This window comes from Podarcis tiliguerta, assembly GCF_965153285.1.
Source record: "Podarcis tiliguerta genome assembly, chromosome: 5".
Lineage (NCBI taxonomy): Eukaryota > Metazoa > Chordata > Lepidosauria > Squamata > Lacertidae > Podarcis > Podarcis tiliguerta.
Window position 1 is genome coordinate 6,574,183 of NC_139538.1, and position 16,687 is coordinate 6,590,869.

Sequence of the window (16,687 nt, forward strand, 5' to 3'; positions counted from 1 at the left end):
TAAGATGTTCTTGAGGCTCCGTCGCGGGCACCCTGCCATACTCGCTCTAGCCGCCTGAGGTCCAGCTTCATTTTTCGGAGCTCCTTGGTAAACCAGAGAGCCTGGTTTCGACGGGGTCGCAGGGGGCGCTTAGGTGCGATCTCATCAATGGCTGCCAGGAGCTGGATATTCCAGCCCTCAACAAGCTCAGTCAATGAGTCGCCAGGGGGAGCAAGGTCCCGCAAGGCTTGGCGGAATCTATCAGGGTCCTTCAGCCTCTGCCAGCGAGCCCAGATCAGCTCGCCACCTAAGCAGGGTGGGCGGCCACCGTATCCTCAGGAGCAGGCACCAGGTGAATCCACTCTGGCTCTGGAGGTGGTTGAGGACACAGTGCCTACAGGTGCGCCTCTCCCAGCCCTGTCAGGGGAAGGTGAGTCCAGGGTCCAGTAACCCTCCAGCCTCTCCTGAGCTGCAGAGGCTCAGGGCAGAGAGGTGGAGGGAACTGGTTTCTCCCAGGAGGAGTGCTCACCTTAAGGCCAGGAAAGGCGGGTCTCCTGGGGGCCGGGACCACCCCTGGCCTCAGAGAAGATAAAGGCCAGTCAGCCCGGTCCCAGGTTGCGGGAGCAACGTCGTTGAAGAGCTGTTTCGGCCAGCAACCAGTCCTCTTCCTCCAGAGTTCCTGTCCTTGGCCGGCCCCTCGCTTTGGACCCCGCTTCACCCGTGGAGGACTGTCTGCCGACCCTCAACTCAGCTGCTGGACCTTGCCCCACGGTAACCTCCCACCGGGACCAGCACAGCCTGGCGTGCTCTGGTCCATGGGGTCACGAAGAGTTGGATACGACTAAACGACAACAACAAGAAGAAGATAACTCTTATTAGAATAATTGGAATATTAAAAGAAGCAAGGCCTGCTCACAGGTGCCAGGCCACAGCAACTCTTTTCAGTAGGTCTTGCCCCCATGAGGCAGTTGTGGGGGGTGAACGTCCCCTCCTTCCCACAGCTGTTTAGCTCTCCTCCTTCCCCAGGTCCTTTCCATGCTATCTAAGACTCCACTGATGCACCCTTCTCTGCTCCTCCCTTTTCATCCCTCTTCTGGTCCTGGGAGACACCGGGAGAGGGGAGCTTGTTGCAGCAGGAGGGGGGACACCCTGGCTCCTTCACTAGCCTGACTAATCTCTGCCTCTTGGCCTCTCCTATCTCCTACTTCTGCCTCTGCTTCTGCTTCTGAACTTTTCTCTGCCACACACTGTCCCTGTCTGATCACCAATCCCTGGGCTCTCAGTCTTTATCCCTTGGAAATTCCCCAGGTCGTACTTCCCACCATTCCTTGGTGTTCAGCCAGTGTATGCCATCATGCCTCAAAACCCTCAATGATCCCTGGCATATGGACTTGTGGCCATAACATATGTGCTTGACTCATGGTTCATTAGGTTCCAATGAGAAACAGAGTTTGTACTAATTACGACTATGGTTAGTACTTCATTGTGGGGTGGAATATCCGCGTTTGAAAGATATTTTGATTATTATTATTGCACCTCCTCCATTTTGGCCTTGCATCTTATAGATCAGATGCTACTGTAATTTGCCATGTTGATTTGGTAGTGTGGGCCAGCTACAGGCCTTCTTGAATGGCACAGGTCTTCTTAACCCTTGTAAATCTGGTTGTTGGGATGGGTTGTGGGTGGAAAGAGCTTCTGACTCCACGTTAGAGTACCATCAGTGGAAAAGAACAAGGACAGTGCTTCTTAGAAACCAACTTAGAGCAGAAATATTAGTACTGTAATCACTCAGGGTCCATCAGCCTCTGCGGGTGAGCCCAGATCAGCTCGCCACCTAAGCAGGGTGGGGGTGGAAAGTCAATCCTGGCTTTCAGAGCGTAGTGATCAGACCATGGCACCTTCATCGAAGGAGACATGATCACATCTATACCTACGCCAAAGATCAAATCTGGCGTGTGGCCTGCTTGATGTGTGGGCCCGAAACAAACTGGGAGAGCCCTAGTGTCGCCATGGAAGACACCAGGTCCAGAGCCTATGAGGAGGGAGTGGCATCAGCATGGATGTTGAAGTCCCCCAATACCAATAGGTTAGGGAACTCCATGGCCCAGCCGGCCACTGCCTCCAGTAGGCCTGACAGGTTGGCTGCTGGTGCGCTAGGTGGCCAGTACACCAGCCAGACAGCCAAGCTCTCCTCGGAGCCCCACACTAAGCCAACACATTCAATGCCGGGGATCGATGGTGATGGTAGAGCCCTGAAAGAACAATCTTCCCAGATTAATAATGCCACCCCTTCTTCCCGTCCCACAGTCTGCGACTGGTGGAGGACGGAGAAACCGGGGTCACCATCTCTCGTAAGGTAACTGTTTCCCCTTTGTGCACCCAGGTCTCCAATACACAAGCCAGGTCGACCCCCTGCGAGGTAAAGAAATCTCGCAGGGTGGCGGTCTTTTTGCCTATAGACCTGGCATTGCACAGCACCAGTGATGGAGGTGAGTAATCCTTGCTCACCCTACCCTCGTCTCTCAGGATGGGGCGCAGATTGGAAGGGGTACGAGCATATCTGTATCTCGATCCCCGTTGCCTATAGCATCTGCCCCCACCACCATACCTCCCTCGCCCCTCCACGGTAGCAATCCCAAGCCTCATACTAGCCACCAATAGATGGCAATTGATGTAATTCTTTCCCAGCCTAGTTATTCTGTTTATAGTATCAACAACTCGATAACTCTAATTAGTCGAGTAGAACAAACCAGCTAAACATCAGCTACCTCTCTGATTGTATGAAACTATTATATTCTTTGTCAGCCTACTATTATAATATTAAACAAACCAATAAATTTAATTAAAAAATAAACCCCAAAACATTCCACAGCTAAACAGAACTACCATATAACGTACATTAAGGGCAGAAAAAACACCTAAATAGCAGGAGAACTAAAATCAAACATCTAACAGTAAGCAAGCAAAACTTAAATATTACCATGGAACAATGAACTATAAAAAACTAAAACAAATGGCAAAGGAAGGGGGGAGGGGGGAAACAAAAGAAAAGAAAAACAGTTCTTGTAGCAGACGAAGTTCTTGTAGCATCACGCGCCAGCTCGAGTCTACTCGAATGATCTCTGAATGATCTCTGAATCTGCCAACCTGAACAACCAGGCGACCTCCCGGGATGGGCAGAGGAAGGCGGGGCAGGCTCAGTAAATGCCCTGTTTGATGTCAATGCCATGCCCGATGGTCTCAGGGGGCCCTCCTCTTGCTGTTGCGCTAGCACTTGTAGTGGCAGAGAAAGTGTTCCTCTTGGCATCAGGAGTCCTCTGGTTTCCCCCACAGCTGGAGTTCTCAGGGCCACAGGATGATACCTCTCCTCTGCTACAACCAGCTGCCAGCCCTGTGGCTTAAGAGTCTCCGGCGTCCTGAGGGTGGAACCCCCCTCTCTGGCTTCCCTAGGAGCCTTTCAATTGAGTCATCTGCAGAGTAATATATCTTGACCCAGGCTCCATGCCGAGCACTCAACCAGTTTGTCTCAGTCCAGGAGCGCCGCTGGCATGCAGGACAGCCGGACCCACAACTGGGAAGACAGAGCAGGCACACAGCACAGTTGGGCCCACAAGCCAAGAGGGCAGAGGCAAGCACAAGCGGAACACTCCTGCAACACAGTTTCACCTCCCTTAGCTCATTTAAAACGCTGAGTCAAAGTCAGTTCGGAAAAAGTTCAGAAGATTAATTAAATTGTTTATAGTTATGAGTCCTTGAAATAGGCTGGGCAGCGGCTGTTAAGCTGTTCGACTTCGTTAGATCTAATTTACAGTGCCAACTTCACAAGTTGTCTGATATAAAACCCCAGGGTGCCAAACTTTTGATAAGAAGAGGGTTAAAAGATTAAAAAGTTAAAAAAGTTGAAAGGAGTAGGAGCCCCCAACATCTGATTGATGTCTCTTCATCTCTTCATCTGTGGCTTCCTTCCACTCCTCCAACATCACAACACTGCCATTGGCTGTTTCAGTCCTCTAGTCACCTTTTGTGAAGGACTTCATCATTACACCATCTGTTGCCTCCAGCTCCACCATTTCATCCTTCTATTCTGGCAATCTTTCATCCATATTGCTTTCCAAAGTCTCTTTGTCCTCTTTAATTCCACTTGCCATTTCATTCTTCTGTTTTCTTAGCCTTTGGTCTGTTTCAAACTTCTCCTCCTTCCATTCCTTAACTGTGATAAAGGATGTGAAGCCTTCAAATATTGCATAGTGCTTCCACACAACCTATTTCATTCCTGATACCTTGCGTGGTCCGCGTTCTGGGTTCTGGGTTCAATGTAGTGATTTAGAAGAGATATTTTATTAACAAGCACACATGTACAGTATCCATCAAAAAATCTTCACATTCTTCAACTGGAGAAGCTGATAGCCTTGCTCTTAGGAGTCTACTCATCTTAAAGATACAATAACATATCATGGGGGGTGTTAGAAGGGGGCTGCAGAAGAGGGAGAGAGGAGGAGGTGTGGGAATGTGTGTGTAAGGCAGATTTGAGAAAAGGAAGGAGGAGGGGGAGGAGAAAAAGGAGCAAGAGTAAGAATGGGGATGCAAAGGAAGTTGTCAAAAAGGAGGGAGTAAGGAGGCATTGGGAGAGGGATGAAGATGAAAGCGGGGGCATGAAAGGGCCAAAAGAAAAGGGGGAGATGGGGTGAAGGGGAAAACAGATGCAAAGCAGAGCTGCAGAAGATAAGAGAGAAGTGGCTTCAGAAATGGAGCTGCGAAGGTGAAAAGAGACCTCTTAGCTGCATGGGATGAGATGGGAAGGGAAGGGGAAATGCTAGGGGGTTCATGTGTCAGGAGTGGCCAAGGGGTCACCGAGTGCAGGAAGCAGGGGTGCAGCCCCTAATATTTTCCTATTTTCTTATGTGTTGCAGCGGGGAACTGCACAGAGTTTATACGGATGGGGATGTGCTATAATCCCTATTATAGCCTCTTGATTGAGCTCTTTGACTCCTTCTGGCAGCTGAAAACTGAATGCCCTCAGCAGGCTGGTCAGGAAGATGAATATTTCGATCTTTCCCATCTGCATTCCCAAACATATGCGAGCCCCTGAGGAGGAGACAAGAAGAAGGCAGCAAGTGAGCAATAATTTACTTTCCCATGTTCATTGCTTTGTAGCTATAAGCATTCTGCATAACACTTTGGCAAAATAGACATAGTTAGGATAGGGAAAACATCAAGGCTGCTGTCAGTTTTCTAGCCTGGTCAGTGCTAACCTTCCTTTCTTCTTGTTATACTTATATTTTATTCTGTAATTTGAAGTTCCCTATCTCATATCAAGGAAGATGCATTCAGGAAGAGGATGGATAGAAAATGAAGGGTCCTGTGGGAGGGGCAGGGCAGAGAGCATCTCCCAGGGCTAGAAGCCAGTGTAAGAGGGTCTAGCTCCCAGTGAGAACTGGGAAGGCTCACTTTTCTGTGTGCAGAATAAGGGTGAAGATTCAATTTTGATAGAGGACTCTGTCATTTCCTTTATTTCTTTTCTATTTTTTCTTTCCTAATCTTTTTTCTATTTTCCCTTTTAGATTAGTATGATTTTTATTGTGTCTTACGTATAAAGCTTTTTAATAAAACTTGATTTTAAAAAATGAAAGGAAAACTTTGGTCAACTGCCCAATGCAGCAATGCAGAAAGTGGTTAAGACCATGGAGCAAACTCTCCTGCCAGGTTTACTTCACCTTGGTAGGAACTAACATTGCTGCCTGAAGAGAAGTCGGGTGGCTTGCAGTGGTGATGTGTGACAGGGAACAGCAGTATCCTGGTGCTGGCAGTGCTGCCTCTCTCAAGGACAGGGCAGGGGTGGCAAATGTTGGGAGGTGCAGATGGAGACCACATAAGTGTATGTGCATGTGTGGGTCCCAAGCCACCAACCCAGAGATCCCCTTAACTTGCCACTGCCCTGCCCCATTCTGCTGACCAGCAATGCCACTCCAGCCAGAAAGGTGCTCCTTCTGCTCTGGCCCACTCCCTCCTGTGCTGCTGCTGCTGATGTCATTTCTTGGAAGCAGACCAGTAAGCACATCTACAGATCACAACGTAGCTTGGTCTTCTGCGTTTACCTGCACCAAATGGCAGATATTCTTCTCTGTTCACGAATTGTCCATCCTTGTCCAAAAAATGATTTGGGTTGAACTCTGCAGGTGTCTCCCATCGTGTTGGATCAAGAAGAACAGAGCGCAGATCGGGAACAATCATAGTCCCCTGCAAATAACAAACAAGTGACTTGGAATGCATTCACATCAATACTTTTTTTTTATTGTCCCTCACTATCCCAAGACTAATCATTGCAGAGACTGATCTGAATTATTATTATTATTATTATTATTATTATTATTATTTTGGTGGGTGGCTTTGTATTCATCACTGTAAAAACTTTCTGTACAGGCAGGAACACAAGAGGGCTTTCCGCCACCTCTTTTAAAATGAAAGCTCACAACCCAGGTGAGACCTCTGGATACTTCAGGCTCCTCCCCTGCCACAATTGCCCCATGGAATGGCACTTGCCAATGGTGAAACATGTCTGCAGATGGAGCTCCTGCTCTTGCCCTTCAGATTTTTGACTAGACAGGAAGTTCCTGTATGCCTGGCAGCATCTCTCAATATGCAACCTTCTGCTGCTCTTTGCTCTTGGGCTACAGGAGTGCAGCTATATCACACTGTTATACCTTGCGAATGAGAAAACCACGCAGCTTGAAATCCTTTGTACATTGCCTAGGGAACCCCAAAAACCCGACGTGTTTAAAGCGCTGCATTTCATGAATCACAGCATTGGTGTAGGGCAGTTTCTTCTCATCTTGATAGCAGATTGAGTGAGCAGAACCTATGACATCTTCTATTTCCTTGTGCATTTTATCTGAAGAGAATGATGGAAACAGAAGTTTATTGTGAATACTGCATTTTATTTCAGATGGACATTTAATTCCCTTGAACATATTCCATAAATCTCTGTGAATGAGTCCCAGTTTCTTGCATTTTTAGGTCACCTGGTCCTCCCAAGAGCTCGTCTGTGTACATGGTTCTTCCCCACTCTAGATCCCAGGTGTGAAAAGGCTGAAAGTGAAGCTCATCGCAGTTGTTTCTGGTTACCAGAGCTGGCTGGATTTGCTGAAGGGCTGGGATCAAAGGCTGTCATATATTCATTCTTCACTCCTAGCCCTCAATATTTCCTACTTAGTTTCATTAATCCTCATTTCCTCACCTGATCTTTGTCTAGCGTCACTCATATAAAGGTAAAGGTAAAGGACCCCTGGATGGTTAAGTCCAATCAAAGGAGACTATGGGGGTGCTTCGCTCATCTCGCTTTCAGGCCTAGGGAGGTGGAGTTTATCCACAGACAGCATTCAGGGTCATGTGGCCAGCATGACTAAACCACTTCTGGCACAACTGGACACCATGATGAGTGCCAGAGCACACAGAAATGCTGATTACCTTCCCACCGCAGCACTACCTGTTTACTTACACTGGCATGCTTTCAAACTATTACATTGGCAGAAGCTGGGACAGAGCAACAGGAGCTCATCTGTCTTATGGATTCAAACTGCCAACCTTCTAATCAGCAATCCCTAGAGGCTCAGTGCTTTAGACCACAGTGCCACCCGCATCCCTCATGTAATGGAGCATGGAGAGGCAGGAATGAGGCTCAGTCACTTATCTCACAGCAGGGGCATTCTTGTACATTTGCTGCATAAAGAAACTGCTAGCAGATTTGCATAACAAAACAGGCTGTGGTATGGTATCAAACTGGAGGGGGGGATGTGTTGATTCCTGCATTGCAGGGGGTTGTATTAGAAGACCCCTGAGGTCCCTTCCAACCCTACTATTGTAGGCTTCCTTATGAAACCTTTAAAGAACTATGCTCCACCCTAATGGTCAAGAGAAGCCCTGGCTCTCCTCTCTCACCTTGGATATCTGGATGACTTGCCAGGAGGAGAAGTGCCCATTTCAGAGAACACGTAGATGTGTCCGACCCCGCTACAAAGAGGTCAAAAATGCACTGGGCCAAGTTTTCTTCATCATAGGTGGACTCTGGGTCATTCCTGCTCTGGTGTTGAAAATGGGGGAAGTGACATGTCATTTACATGCATTACCTTCTGTCCTTCAGCACTTTATCTTCCTTCCCCCACTTATTACCATACCACCCACACATGCTTCATGAGAGGTGGGGTGTCCTCTTATAGTGCCTAAGGTGAAATGGGAAGCTGCTACCACCCCCCCCTTACTGTTGCTGCCCTCATTCGCTGGATCATCACCTTTTCATTGTGAGTGGGCTTCCACACTCACCCTTGTGGGGGAAGCCATTGGGAATCTCGTACTCCCAGCAGGGTCACCCAAGGCGGTAAGGTCAAAGGGGAGGAGCTAGACAAAGAATATCTACAGCAGATAAGAATTTACTGGTTGCCATGACAACTCATGCCATCAGAACAGAGCCGTACTGTGAAGACTGTTCATTGTTCAGTGTGCACTGATCTACAGACATAAAACAAATTCATGTACAGGCGTCTTCTAAAAAACTCATCCCAAACCCAAACACCAAAAGTTCCATGGTGATCAGCATATGGTAACAGGGGCAGGATTGTGAAATCTGGAAGCCCTTAGTCATGAAACAGCACATGGGCGGTGGATACAGATTCAGTCATTCTGACTCAAGGAACAAGGCAGTTGAGCAGCTCGGCAGCTGTATCCATGACTGAGCAGCTCTTTTTAGGATCTACTCTGCTCACTCCAAAATGGGGGAGGGGCTAGAAAAGGTGCCCTAAACATAGTCTGCCTCTCTTTTTCCCTGACTGGATTACCACGCCCAGTGGGGTCACCACCCAGCGGTGGTAAAAGACAATTGGAACATGGAATATATGGACAGATATAACACAGATAATGAGCATCCTGAACACAGAACTGCCATCATTGCAAGAGAGATGTGACGTTTTAACATCAATATTGCAGTGCTTCAAGAGACTCAAAGAGCAGGCAAGGGACAACTGAAGGAAGAAAAAGGAGGCTACACATTCTTCTGGAAAGGTCTATCTGAACAAGAATGTCAAATATATGAGGTAGGCTTCACTATCAAAAACAATCTTGTAAAGCTCCTGTCAGAAGTCCCTACCAGACGTCTGGTAAACTCACCAAAAACCAACAGGCTACTATCACCAACACACTCGTTTGACAGAAAATAAATTTAAAACTTCATGGAGGCATCCTCAGTTTAGTTTAAGAATATTTTGTTTTGGATTTTCTGTTTCCTCAGTCCACATTTGAATGTCAGATAAACATCAATCCAAAAAATTCTCCAAAGGAAGACCCCATAATACACTTAAGTTTCCACTCCTTTACACTCACATTTCCTAGACATTTCTATATTTGCTTATGGATGGATGTCAACCCACTTGAGCAACTCAATTGACTATGAGAAATATTTGGAGGGAACTCAATGCGATTTTCAACTGAGATTCAGAAAAATAGATACACTGGTACCTCGGTTTTTGAAAAGCTTAGTTCCTGAACAACTTGGAACTTGAATGCTGCAAACCTGGAAGTCAATGTTTCAGTTTACGAACTTTGCTTCGGAAGCTGAATGTGCTCCTGAGCTTCCATTTTCACTGTTGCGCTGCTAATTTCCCCCCCCCCCCGCCCCCCCATTGTAATCAAAGCCTTCCATTTCCGATTGAAGTGTCATGAGGTGATATTTGGAGCTTATATTTGGTGCTTTTGTTTTTGCTATTTTTTGTGTTTTTGCTTGTGTGGCTTTTTCATTTTTGTGACTGTAGCTTGTTCTTCATTTTATGATTGATTGATTGATTGATTGATTGTGTGACTATGGAAATGGATAAAAACCCACCATCCAAACAATGACTATCATCAGCGCAGGTAAGAAAGAATTTTAATTTTTATCATCCACAATACTGTTTTATTTATTTTATAGCACAGTACAGTGATTACAGCTTTCATTTTATGGATCAATGGCCTCATTAGATAGAAAAAATCATGTTAAATTGCTGTTTTAGGGGTTGTTTATAAAAGTCTGGAATGGGTTCATTTTCCATTACTTTCTATGGGAAAGCATGCCTCAGTTTTGGAACACTTTGATTTTGGAACAGACTTCTGGAATGGATTAAGTTTGAGAACCAAGGTACCACTGTACTGGTTTCCAGGCAAGGGATTAGTATTCACATATAACAGGGATTATAATGATTCCTTGAATGAGCTGCCTACAGTTTTGAAGCAGATACTCATTTGCATTCACATTTGTACATGAAAATATCAATCCTTTCCTAGCTATTTTAGTAGATGCCTATGGAAGGATGTCAACTCACTTTAGCAATTAAAATGACTATGAGGGAATGGGGGGGGCAGAGAGAGATATTGGTGTCCTGGCAAGAGATTCCTTGGATGAGCAGCATTTGGTTTCAAGCAGATACTTACTTTCTCCATCTCAAGTAGATAGAAATCAATGAGATCCTGTGGCTCATACAGAGATTGATTCTCCTTATGCTTCTCTATCTCCTCCTTTGCAAATGAAAGCACCATCTCCATGCAGGACAAGGCCTTCTTGTGGGGCCCTGGGAGATGTTTCATGAGCCATGGGAGCATGTCATAAAGCTAAAGGAAAGATAGCAGAAATGCTGCCATTACTGTTGGTACTAAAGGGTTAAGAGGTAACAAGTCGCTCTAATCACTGAGCAGCTGGAAGTCATTAAGCATCCAGGAATGTGAGTTAGTTTGTATAAATAGTCAGTTCACCCATGTGTTTCCCCCTCCACCCTTTTTTGACCTGACTCGCAGACTCAGTTTGTGGCCATGGGCGTGTTTCCTGATATGAATTAAGTTTAGAGTAAAGTTTTCTTTATGCCGGAGATAAAAGCATGTGTGCTTTATCGCCAGGGTTTTTCTTTTGTAAATAAAGTTTTTCCTGAGTTCCAAAGTGCTTGCTCCAGGATTCTTCATTGAAAGGTACTGACTCTCCTGCCTTCCTTCTACCGCTGCACGAAATTCTCTGCTGAGATAAGATTTATGGCGTTGGAAGCGCACTGGACGTTTACTTAACATTAAACTAATTATAGTTTAATGGACAATTACCATGAGGAAGCTTGTTCAAACCATTTGTGCTTTGGAATTGCACTGCATTATTCTTCAGGGCTAGCATATTAGTTTGAGTCTCACTAAGAAGAAGGAAGGTGTCTATAGCTTCTCTGGAATCCCACAATGATTGGATTCTGTGAATTATCCCTAGCTGAAAATGTGAAAGAAAACTATGGCTCAAAATATTTTTCCAGCTCCCAGGCATAATTTCAAAACTGGGCACTGTCTCAGGACCTCTCCTGGAACAAGTTAGTGCCCTTTTGTTGAGGTGGGTGGAGAATAGGGATGGGGGGAAATTCAAGTACGGTAAGTTTCATGAGTACTTTTTTTTTTTTTTTTACAGATTAGGAATGGATGTAGAAATGTGGAGAACTGAACTTAAATTTGAGGAAAGGGTTTAGTTGATCATACAGAAGGGGGCTGCTTTCCTCAGCAATAGCGATAGTGCTTGAGTTGCTGGTCTCTCTTTCATTAAAAAAAGATCCAGCCAAGTGGTGGCTGCAGGGGCCTCACCATGACTGCCACTGCTAGGTGGGTATAGAGTAGACACATTTAATTTTCTATGATTGGAACAAAACTATGTAATTCCCTTCTTGAGAAGATTGTTTTGTTCACCTCTGTTCCCTTTGGTGGGCTCTAGATGACCTGTTCTCAAGGTCATTGTTCCATTTTTGTCCCATCTTCCCTCTAAAGAGTCTCCTGTGGTGGACAAAGTCTTCTTTTGTTTTTTTTTTATGGGGGGTTTTGGTGTGTTTTTTATCTCAATGATAATCATGAGCAATGGATCAGGCTGTGAGATAGTAAGTGGCCCTTATCTCAGATCAATTTAAACCTGATCTCACTTCTCCAACTCTCTATCAGAATATTGATTTGTGGTATTAAAGCCCTTAGGAGGTATTAAAGCCCTTTGGCAGGAATGGAAATGACTACTCACAGCATAACCAGAGCTACATACAAATTGTAGGATAAATTCTATGGCTTCTATCAGCTTCTGGAACCGTTCATCTTCAAGAGCAAACCGGTGCCCAAAAGCCACAGCACATATCACATTGGAGACTGAAGTAGCGATAGGCATGGAGGGGTCATGTGGCTGTCCTGCAAAATAAAGTTATACTAATGTTAGCTCAGCTGGTCCAGTTCATACTGAGAGTGGGATTTCATGGTGGCCAAGAGAAACTGCTGGAATCTCCATTAGGAACCAAGAAAATGTCAGCATCGCCCTTGAGCCAGTGCCACCAACTGGACTCATCCACTTCAGCCCCGACTGGGCTAGGCGAGCTGGGTAGCACTCCCAGAAGACCACCTTCCTCACAGGAATAGATCTAAGTGCTGTGGACTCACAACTCAGATCTGGGAGCACCGCAAATCAGTCCACCAAGAAGACAGTCGTTGTACAGCAAAGTATAGCAGAGCATAAATCACTCGGACGACAGCGCTGAAGAATATCTTCTTTTATTCACTAACAGCTACTGTACTATACAAACTATATACAAATGGAGATGCTAGAGTGCACTGAGCGTTACAGCTGGTGTTTGCAGTGACCTTATCTACACAGAGATAACACTCAGTCTTTTTCTCTCCCTGACTGATTCACTCACTGACTGACTCACTGTCTCACTCTCTGACCGACTCACTCTCCCTCTTTGTGGTGCTGCAGCAGAATATGTAGATATCAAAACACACCTCCTCCTCTCTGCAAAATCAGCAGACTGCTCAGGAGATTCTTGGGTATGGGAGGGGCAAAATCTCCTCAGAAAAGCATATCACATTCCTTTCTAAAATGGACAGAGGTAGGACACAAATATGTCTCCATATGCCAGCTCAGCACCATCACTTAGCATCACATACCCTTTGAACGTGCAAAAGCCTCCACGAGCTGATGGGCCTCCTCTGCTACTTGGTGCTCCATGCCGTTCTTTTCCCGCCACAGCTTCCGCAGAGTGACTACAACAAAGCGTCTCTGTTGCCTCCAGGTGTGACCATTTGATAATGCAATACCTATGGAAAATCAGTGAGAAATAGCAACAATCATACCTCAGGTTAAAGTCGCTTTGGGTTAAATCTTAAATCTTTTCAGGTTGCCTCCCACGGCGACCCGGAAGTAACGGAACAGGTTACTACAGGGTTTTGCTGCTCGCACATGCGCAGACGCTCAGAATGACGTCACAGGCATGCTCAGTATCAGCAAAAAGTGAGATTTCTCGACAGCTCTACCGTTTTGATTTTTGAAGAGAAAACTGGTATCTGATACAGTGTGATGTCGACAAGTTTAGATCTTTCCATGGAAGGCCATCATGATCAAATTTCACTTCTATCTATCAAGCTTCTGGTGATGCTATTGGGAAAAGAATGGAAGTGGTGGAAATGGAAGGAGCTTTTTTCTTTTTCTCTTGCTAAATTAGGATGGAAAATCACTGCCTACAGGAAATGGGATCACAAGATATAAAACTGGGTGTAAAATAATGAATATACAAGAAGTAAATAACTATGGGTTATTTTTTAATATTGTACAGTGGTACCTGAGGTTACATACACTTCAGGTTACATACGCTTCAGGTTACAGACTCTGCTAACCCAAAAATAGTGCTTCAGGTTAAGAACTTTGCTTCAGGATGAGAACAGAAATCGGGCTCTGGCGGCGCGGCAGCAGCAGGAGGCCCCATTAGCTAAAGTGGTGCTTCAGGTTAAGAACAGTTTCAGGTTAAGTACGGACCTCCGGAACGAATTAAATACTTAACCTGAGGTACAACTGTATATGACTACAGTGCAGAGATTCCTGTTTAAATAGAGATGAAGAATTTGTTTTTTATTTAAAAAAAACATGGAGGAATGGTTGGAATTTTTTGGGAAATAGAGTCACCATACTGGAATGGAGGAGGACTATTGGGTACACACTTGAAGGTGATAGCCGGCTGTTGAAAGACCCTGTGTGAGAGGCAGAGAAGGAAAGATCTCCCAGGGTGGGAGACTGGGGGAAGAAAGGGAAGCACCCAGGTGAGAGCTGGGAGGGTCCACTCCCTTCTGTGTGAGACAAGAGTTAAGATCTACCTTTGAGACAGGGCTTGGCGTTTCTTTCTCTCTTTTACTTTTTTTGTTTGTTTGCTTAGTTAGCATTTCTGAAAAGTTTCAATAAAAAGTATGGAAAACCAAACAAACCCAATTCAACCAATTTTTTGACACTGTTTTTTAAGGATATAATGTGTGGTGTCAACCAGTTACTACTTCTACTGGTCCAGCTAGACAGGTTTGGGTTTTTTTACTGAGGGTGAATTCTGCACCATATTTTTGACAAGACGTAATGCATCAATGGTGGATATATTCTGCTTTGTTAATTCTTCTGCAACGCTGCCTGAACACTACTGCATTATTTCTGTCTGGGGAAACTATATTGCAACAAAACTGGGACAAAAATAAGTTTGTGCATTTGTAGTTTTCAGCAGAAAGTTAAAGGATGTGACAGAATGGAAATGAAACTGTATGATCACCTCAAAATATTTGCAGGCAAAACTAGTATTGACAATGGAGTTGGATATAACCACCTTGAAAGTATTATGAGCACAAATCATTACGAATGTGCAATTAAAAAACGTTTTCTGGAGGAGCCCTTAGCACCAGTAATAAACTGTGGAGTTAGTGATGGGAATTATTGGGCAAGCCAGCCCCACAGTAACTCACATTGTGTCTTTCAGAGTGAATGTCCCTGTTCTTTGGAACTGCATTCAGAATATGACTCTGCACTTTCCCCCCAAAAAGGAAGACATTTTTCCCCCAACAAGCTTTCCCAGTCGTGTACAAAGGTCAATAGGTGTATACCTTTTATTGCTTTAACCCATATTTAGTTGTTGTTGGTTTTTGTACTGTTTTAAAACCTTTTATAATAAATAATAATAATAATTTTTTATTTATACCCCACCCTTCCCAGTTCAGAAAACTGGGCTCAGGGCGGCTAACAACAAATATAAAACACTTAATTGATGCAACAAAAAACAGCATAAAATACAGTATAAAACGTGAATAACAATGAATTCAGAATTCAAAAATCAATTTAGGGGGGAAATCCAGCCAATAAACATTAGATGATCACCAGGGCTAGCTGGCTAAATTAGTCCTATTTGGGCCAGAGAGGAGACCAGGGGAGAATTAGCTGTGGGATCCCAGAGCGGGTAGTCTTCATAAAAAGGGGAGGGGAGGGGAGGGGAGGAAGGGGAATAAAAGACCAGGCTAAATTCAAATTGAAAGCCAGGTGGAATAGCTCTGTCTTACAGGCATTCTTAAGGAAATCAGCCCTGAGTGCTCACTGGAAGGACAGATCCTGAAGCTGAGGCTCCAAGACTTTGGCCACCTTATGAGAAGAGAAGACTCCCTGGAAAAGACCCTGATGTTGGGAAAGATGGAGGGCACAAGGAGAAGGGGACGACAGAGGACGAGATGGTTGGAAAGTGTTCTTGAAGGTACCAGCATGAGTTTGACCAAACTGCGGGAGGCAGTGGAAGACAGGAGTGCCTGGCGTGCTCTGGTCCATGGGGTCACGAAGAGTCGGACACGACTAAACGACTAAACAATAACAGCAACAACACAGGCCCTGTGGAAGGAAGTTAAATCCTGCAGGGCCCTGGTCTCATGGGACAAAGCATTCCACCAGGTCGGAGCCATCACTGAGAAGGCCCTGGCCCTGGTAGAGGATAATCTGACTTACTTAGGACCTGGGACTTCTAAACTATGATTATTCATAGTTTAAACTGTTTTTTATATCTCTGTAAGTTGCCTTGAGACATACATGCAAGAAGCAATTCATAATGTATAATGATGATAGTAACTATGTGATTGCAAAGTTCACATGTTATATTTGCCACATGAGTCCATGCCCAAAACATGTTGGAAGAGCTTGTTGAGAGAAGCAGTGTGTTGTGTTTCTTAGAGATGTCATAATCAATCAAATCTTCACATGTGCTGAAGCCAGGTTTTCATGCACCCAAACGAATGTGTCATTTGATAGCATGAGAACTAGCCACTCTGAATGACCTCAGCCCCTAGGTGTTGGCTCCTAGGTAAGGCATTTCCCGTTGTGTGCAGCAGTAATAGAGAACCTTTGTTCTGTTATTCTGGACAGCCCTTTAAATGTTTCATCTTGGGAAAATACCAGTAGAAATTATTATTCTTCACTACTTACCCTTTCCTTTTGCCATAGCCCTAAGGAAAGGAGTCTCTGGTCGCTCGTCTAATTCTTCAGAGTGGTCAATGAGCGCTTCTTTCACTGCTTGGAATCCAGACAGTACTACAATGGGTAGATGTCCAAGCCATATGGTGTAAATATTTCCATGTTGCTTCCCCAGCTACCATTTGGGTCAAAAGAGAGGAGAGGAATGATGTGTTCAAAAAATGCAGTTGGAGATTTCAACTTAATACGAGAACGTCATCCTCCCTCACCTCTGCAGTGTCTCACTATGTGCAGTTCTCTTGCTATCATCCTTCCTCCTCCTCCTCCCCTTCCTTCCTTCCTTCCTCCCTCCCTCCCATAATTCCAACCCATTTGTTTTACTCCCTCCTAGCCATGTTGCCTCTGCCTAGGATCAGAGCAGCAGAGACACTTCATAGTAAC

The 16,687-nt window shown here is 45.2% G+C and overlaps 2 protein-coding genes across 12 annotated transcripts in view; both read right to left on the reverse strand.

Annotated features, from left to right (window-relative positions):
• LOC310678313 (cytochrome P450 2J2-like) overlaps nucleotides 1–16,687 on the reverse strand; it is a 159,981-nt gene that overhangs the window by 138,639 nt on the left and 4,655 nt on the right. For all 11 annotated transcript variants that reach the window (XM_083442129.1, XM_083442126.1, XM_083442121.1 and 8 more), the window contains exons 2-4: nucleotides 16,259–16,421; nucleotides 12,937–13,086; nucleotides 12,023–12,183 (exon numbers count right to left, since the gene is read on the reverse strand). In XM_083442129.1, coding sequence (XP_083298255.1) covers nucleotides 12,023–12,183; nucleotides 12,937–13,086; nucleotides 16,259–16,421 — 474 coding nt within the window. The remainder of the gene's footprint in view (nucleotides 1–12,022; nucleotides 12,184–12,936; nucleotides 13,087–16,258; nucleotides 16,422–16,687) is intronic.
• On the reverse strand, nucleotides 4,299–8,244 carry LOC310678453 (cytochrome P450 2D28-like). Its single transcript, XM_083442442.1, has 4 exons — nucleotides 7,915–8,244; nucleotides 6,681–6,868; nucleotides 6,075–6,216; nucleotides 4,299–5,064 (listed from the first exon to the last, which is right to left on the reverse strand). Exons 1-4 carry the CDS (start codon nucleotides 8,087–8,089, stop codon nucleotides 4,877–4,879), a joined length of 693 nt encoding a protein of 230 aa, XP_083298568.1. The 5' UTR covers nucleotides 8,090–8,244; the 3' UTR covers nucleotides 4,299–4,876.

Bases quoted from the DNA above. Each gene is read 5' to 3' on its own strand.
- LOC310678453 (XM_083442442.1), bottom strand. From the start codon at position 8,089: ATGACATGTCACTTCCCCCATTTTCAACACCAGAGCAGGAATGACCCA. The intron at 6,869-7,914 runs GTGAGAGAGGAG...CATTCTCTTCAG, and splicing joins AAGTCATCCAGATATCCAAG to ATAAAATGCACAAGGAAATA. The intron at 6,217-6,680 runs GTATAACAGTGT...TGTTATTTGCAG, and splicing joins GTGGTTTTCTCATTCGCAAG to GGGACTATGATTGTTCCCGA.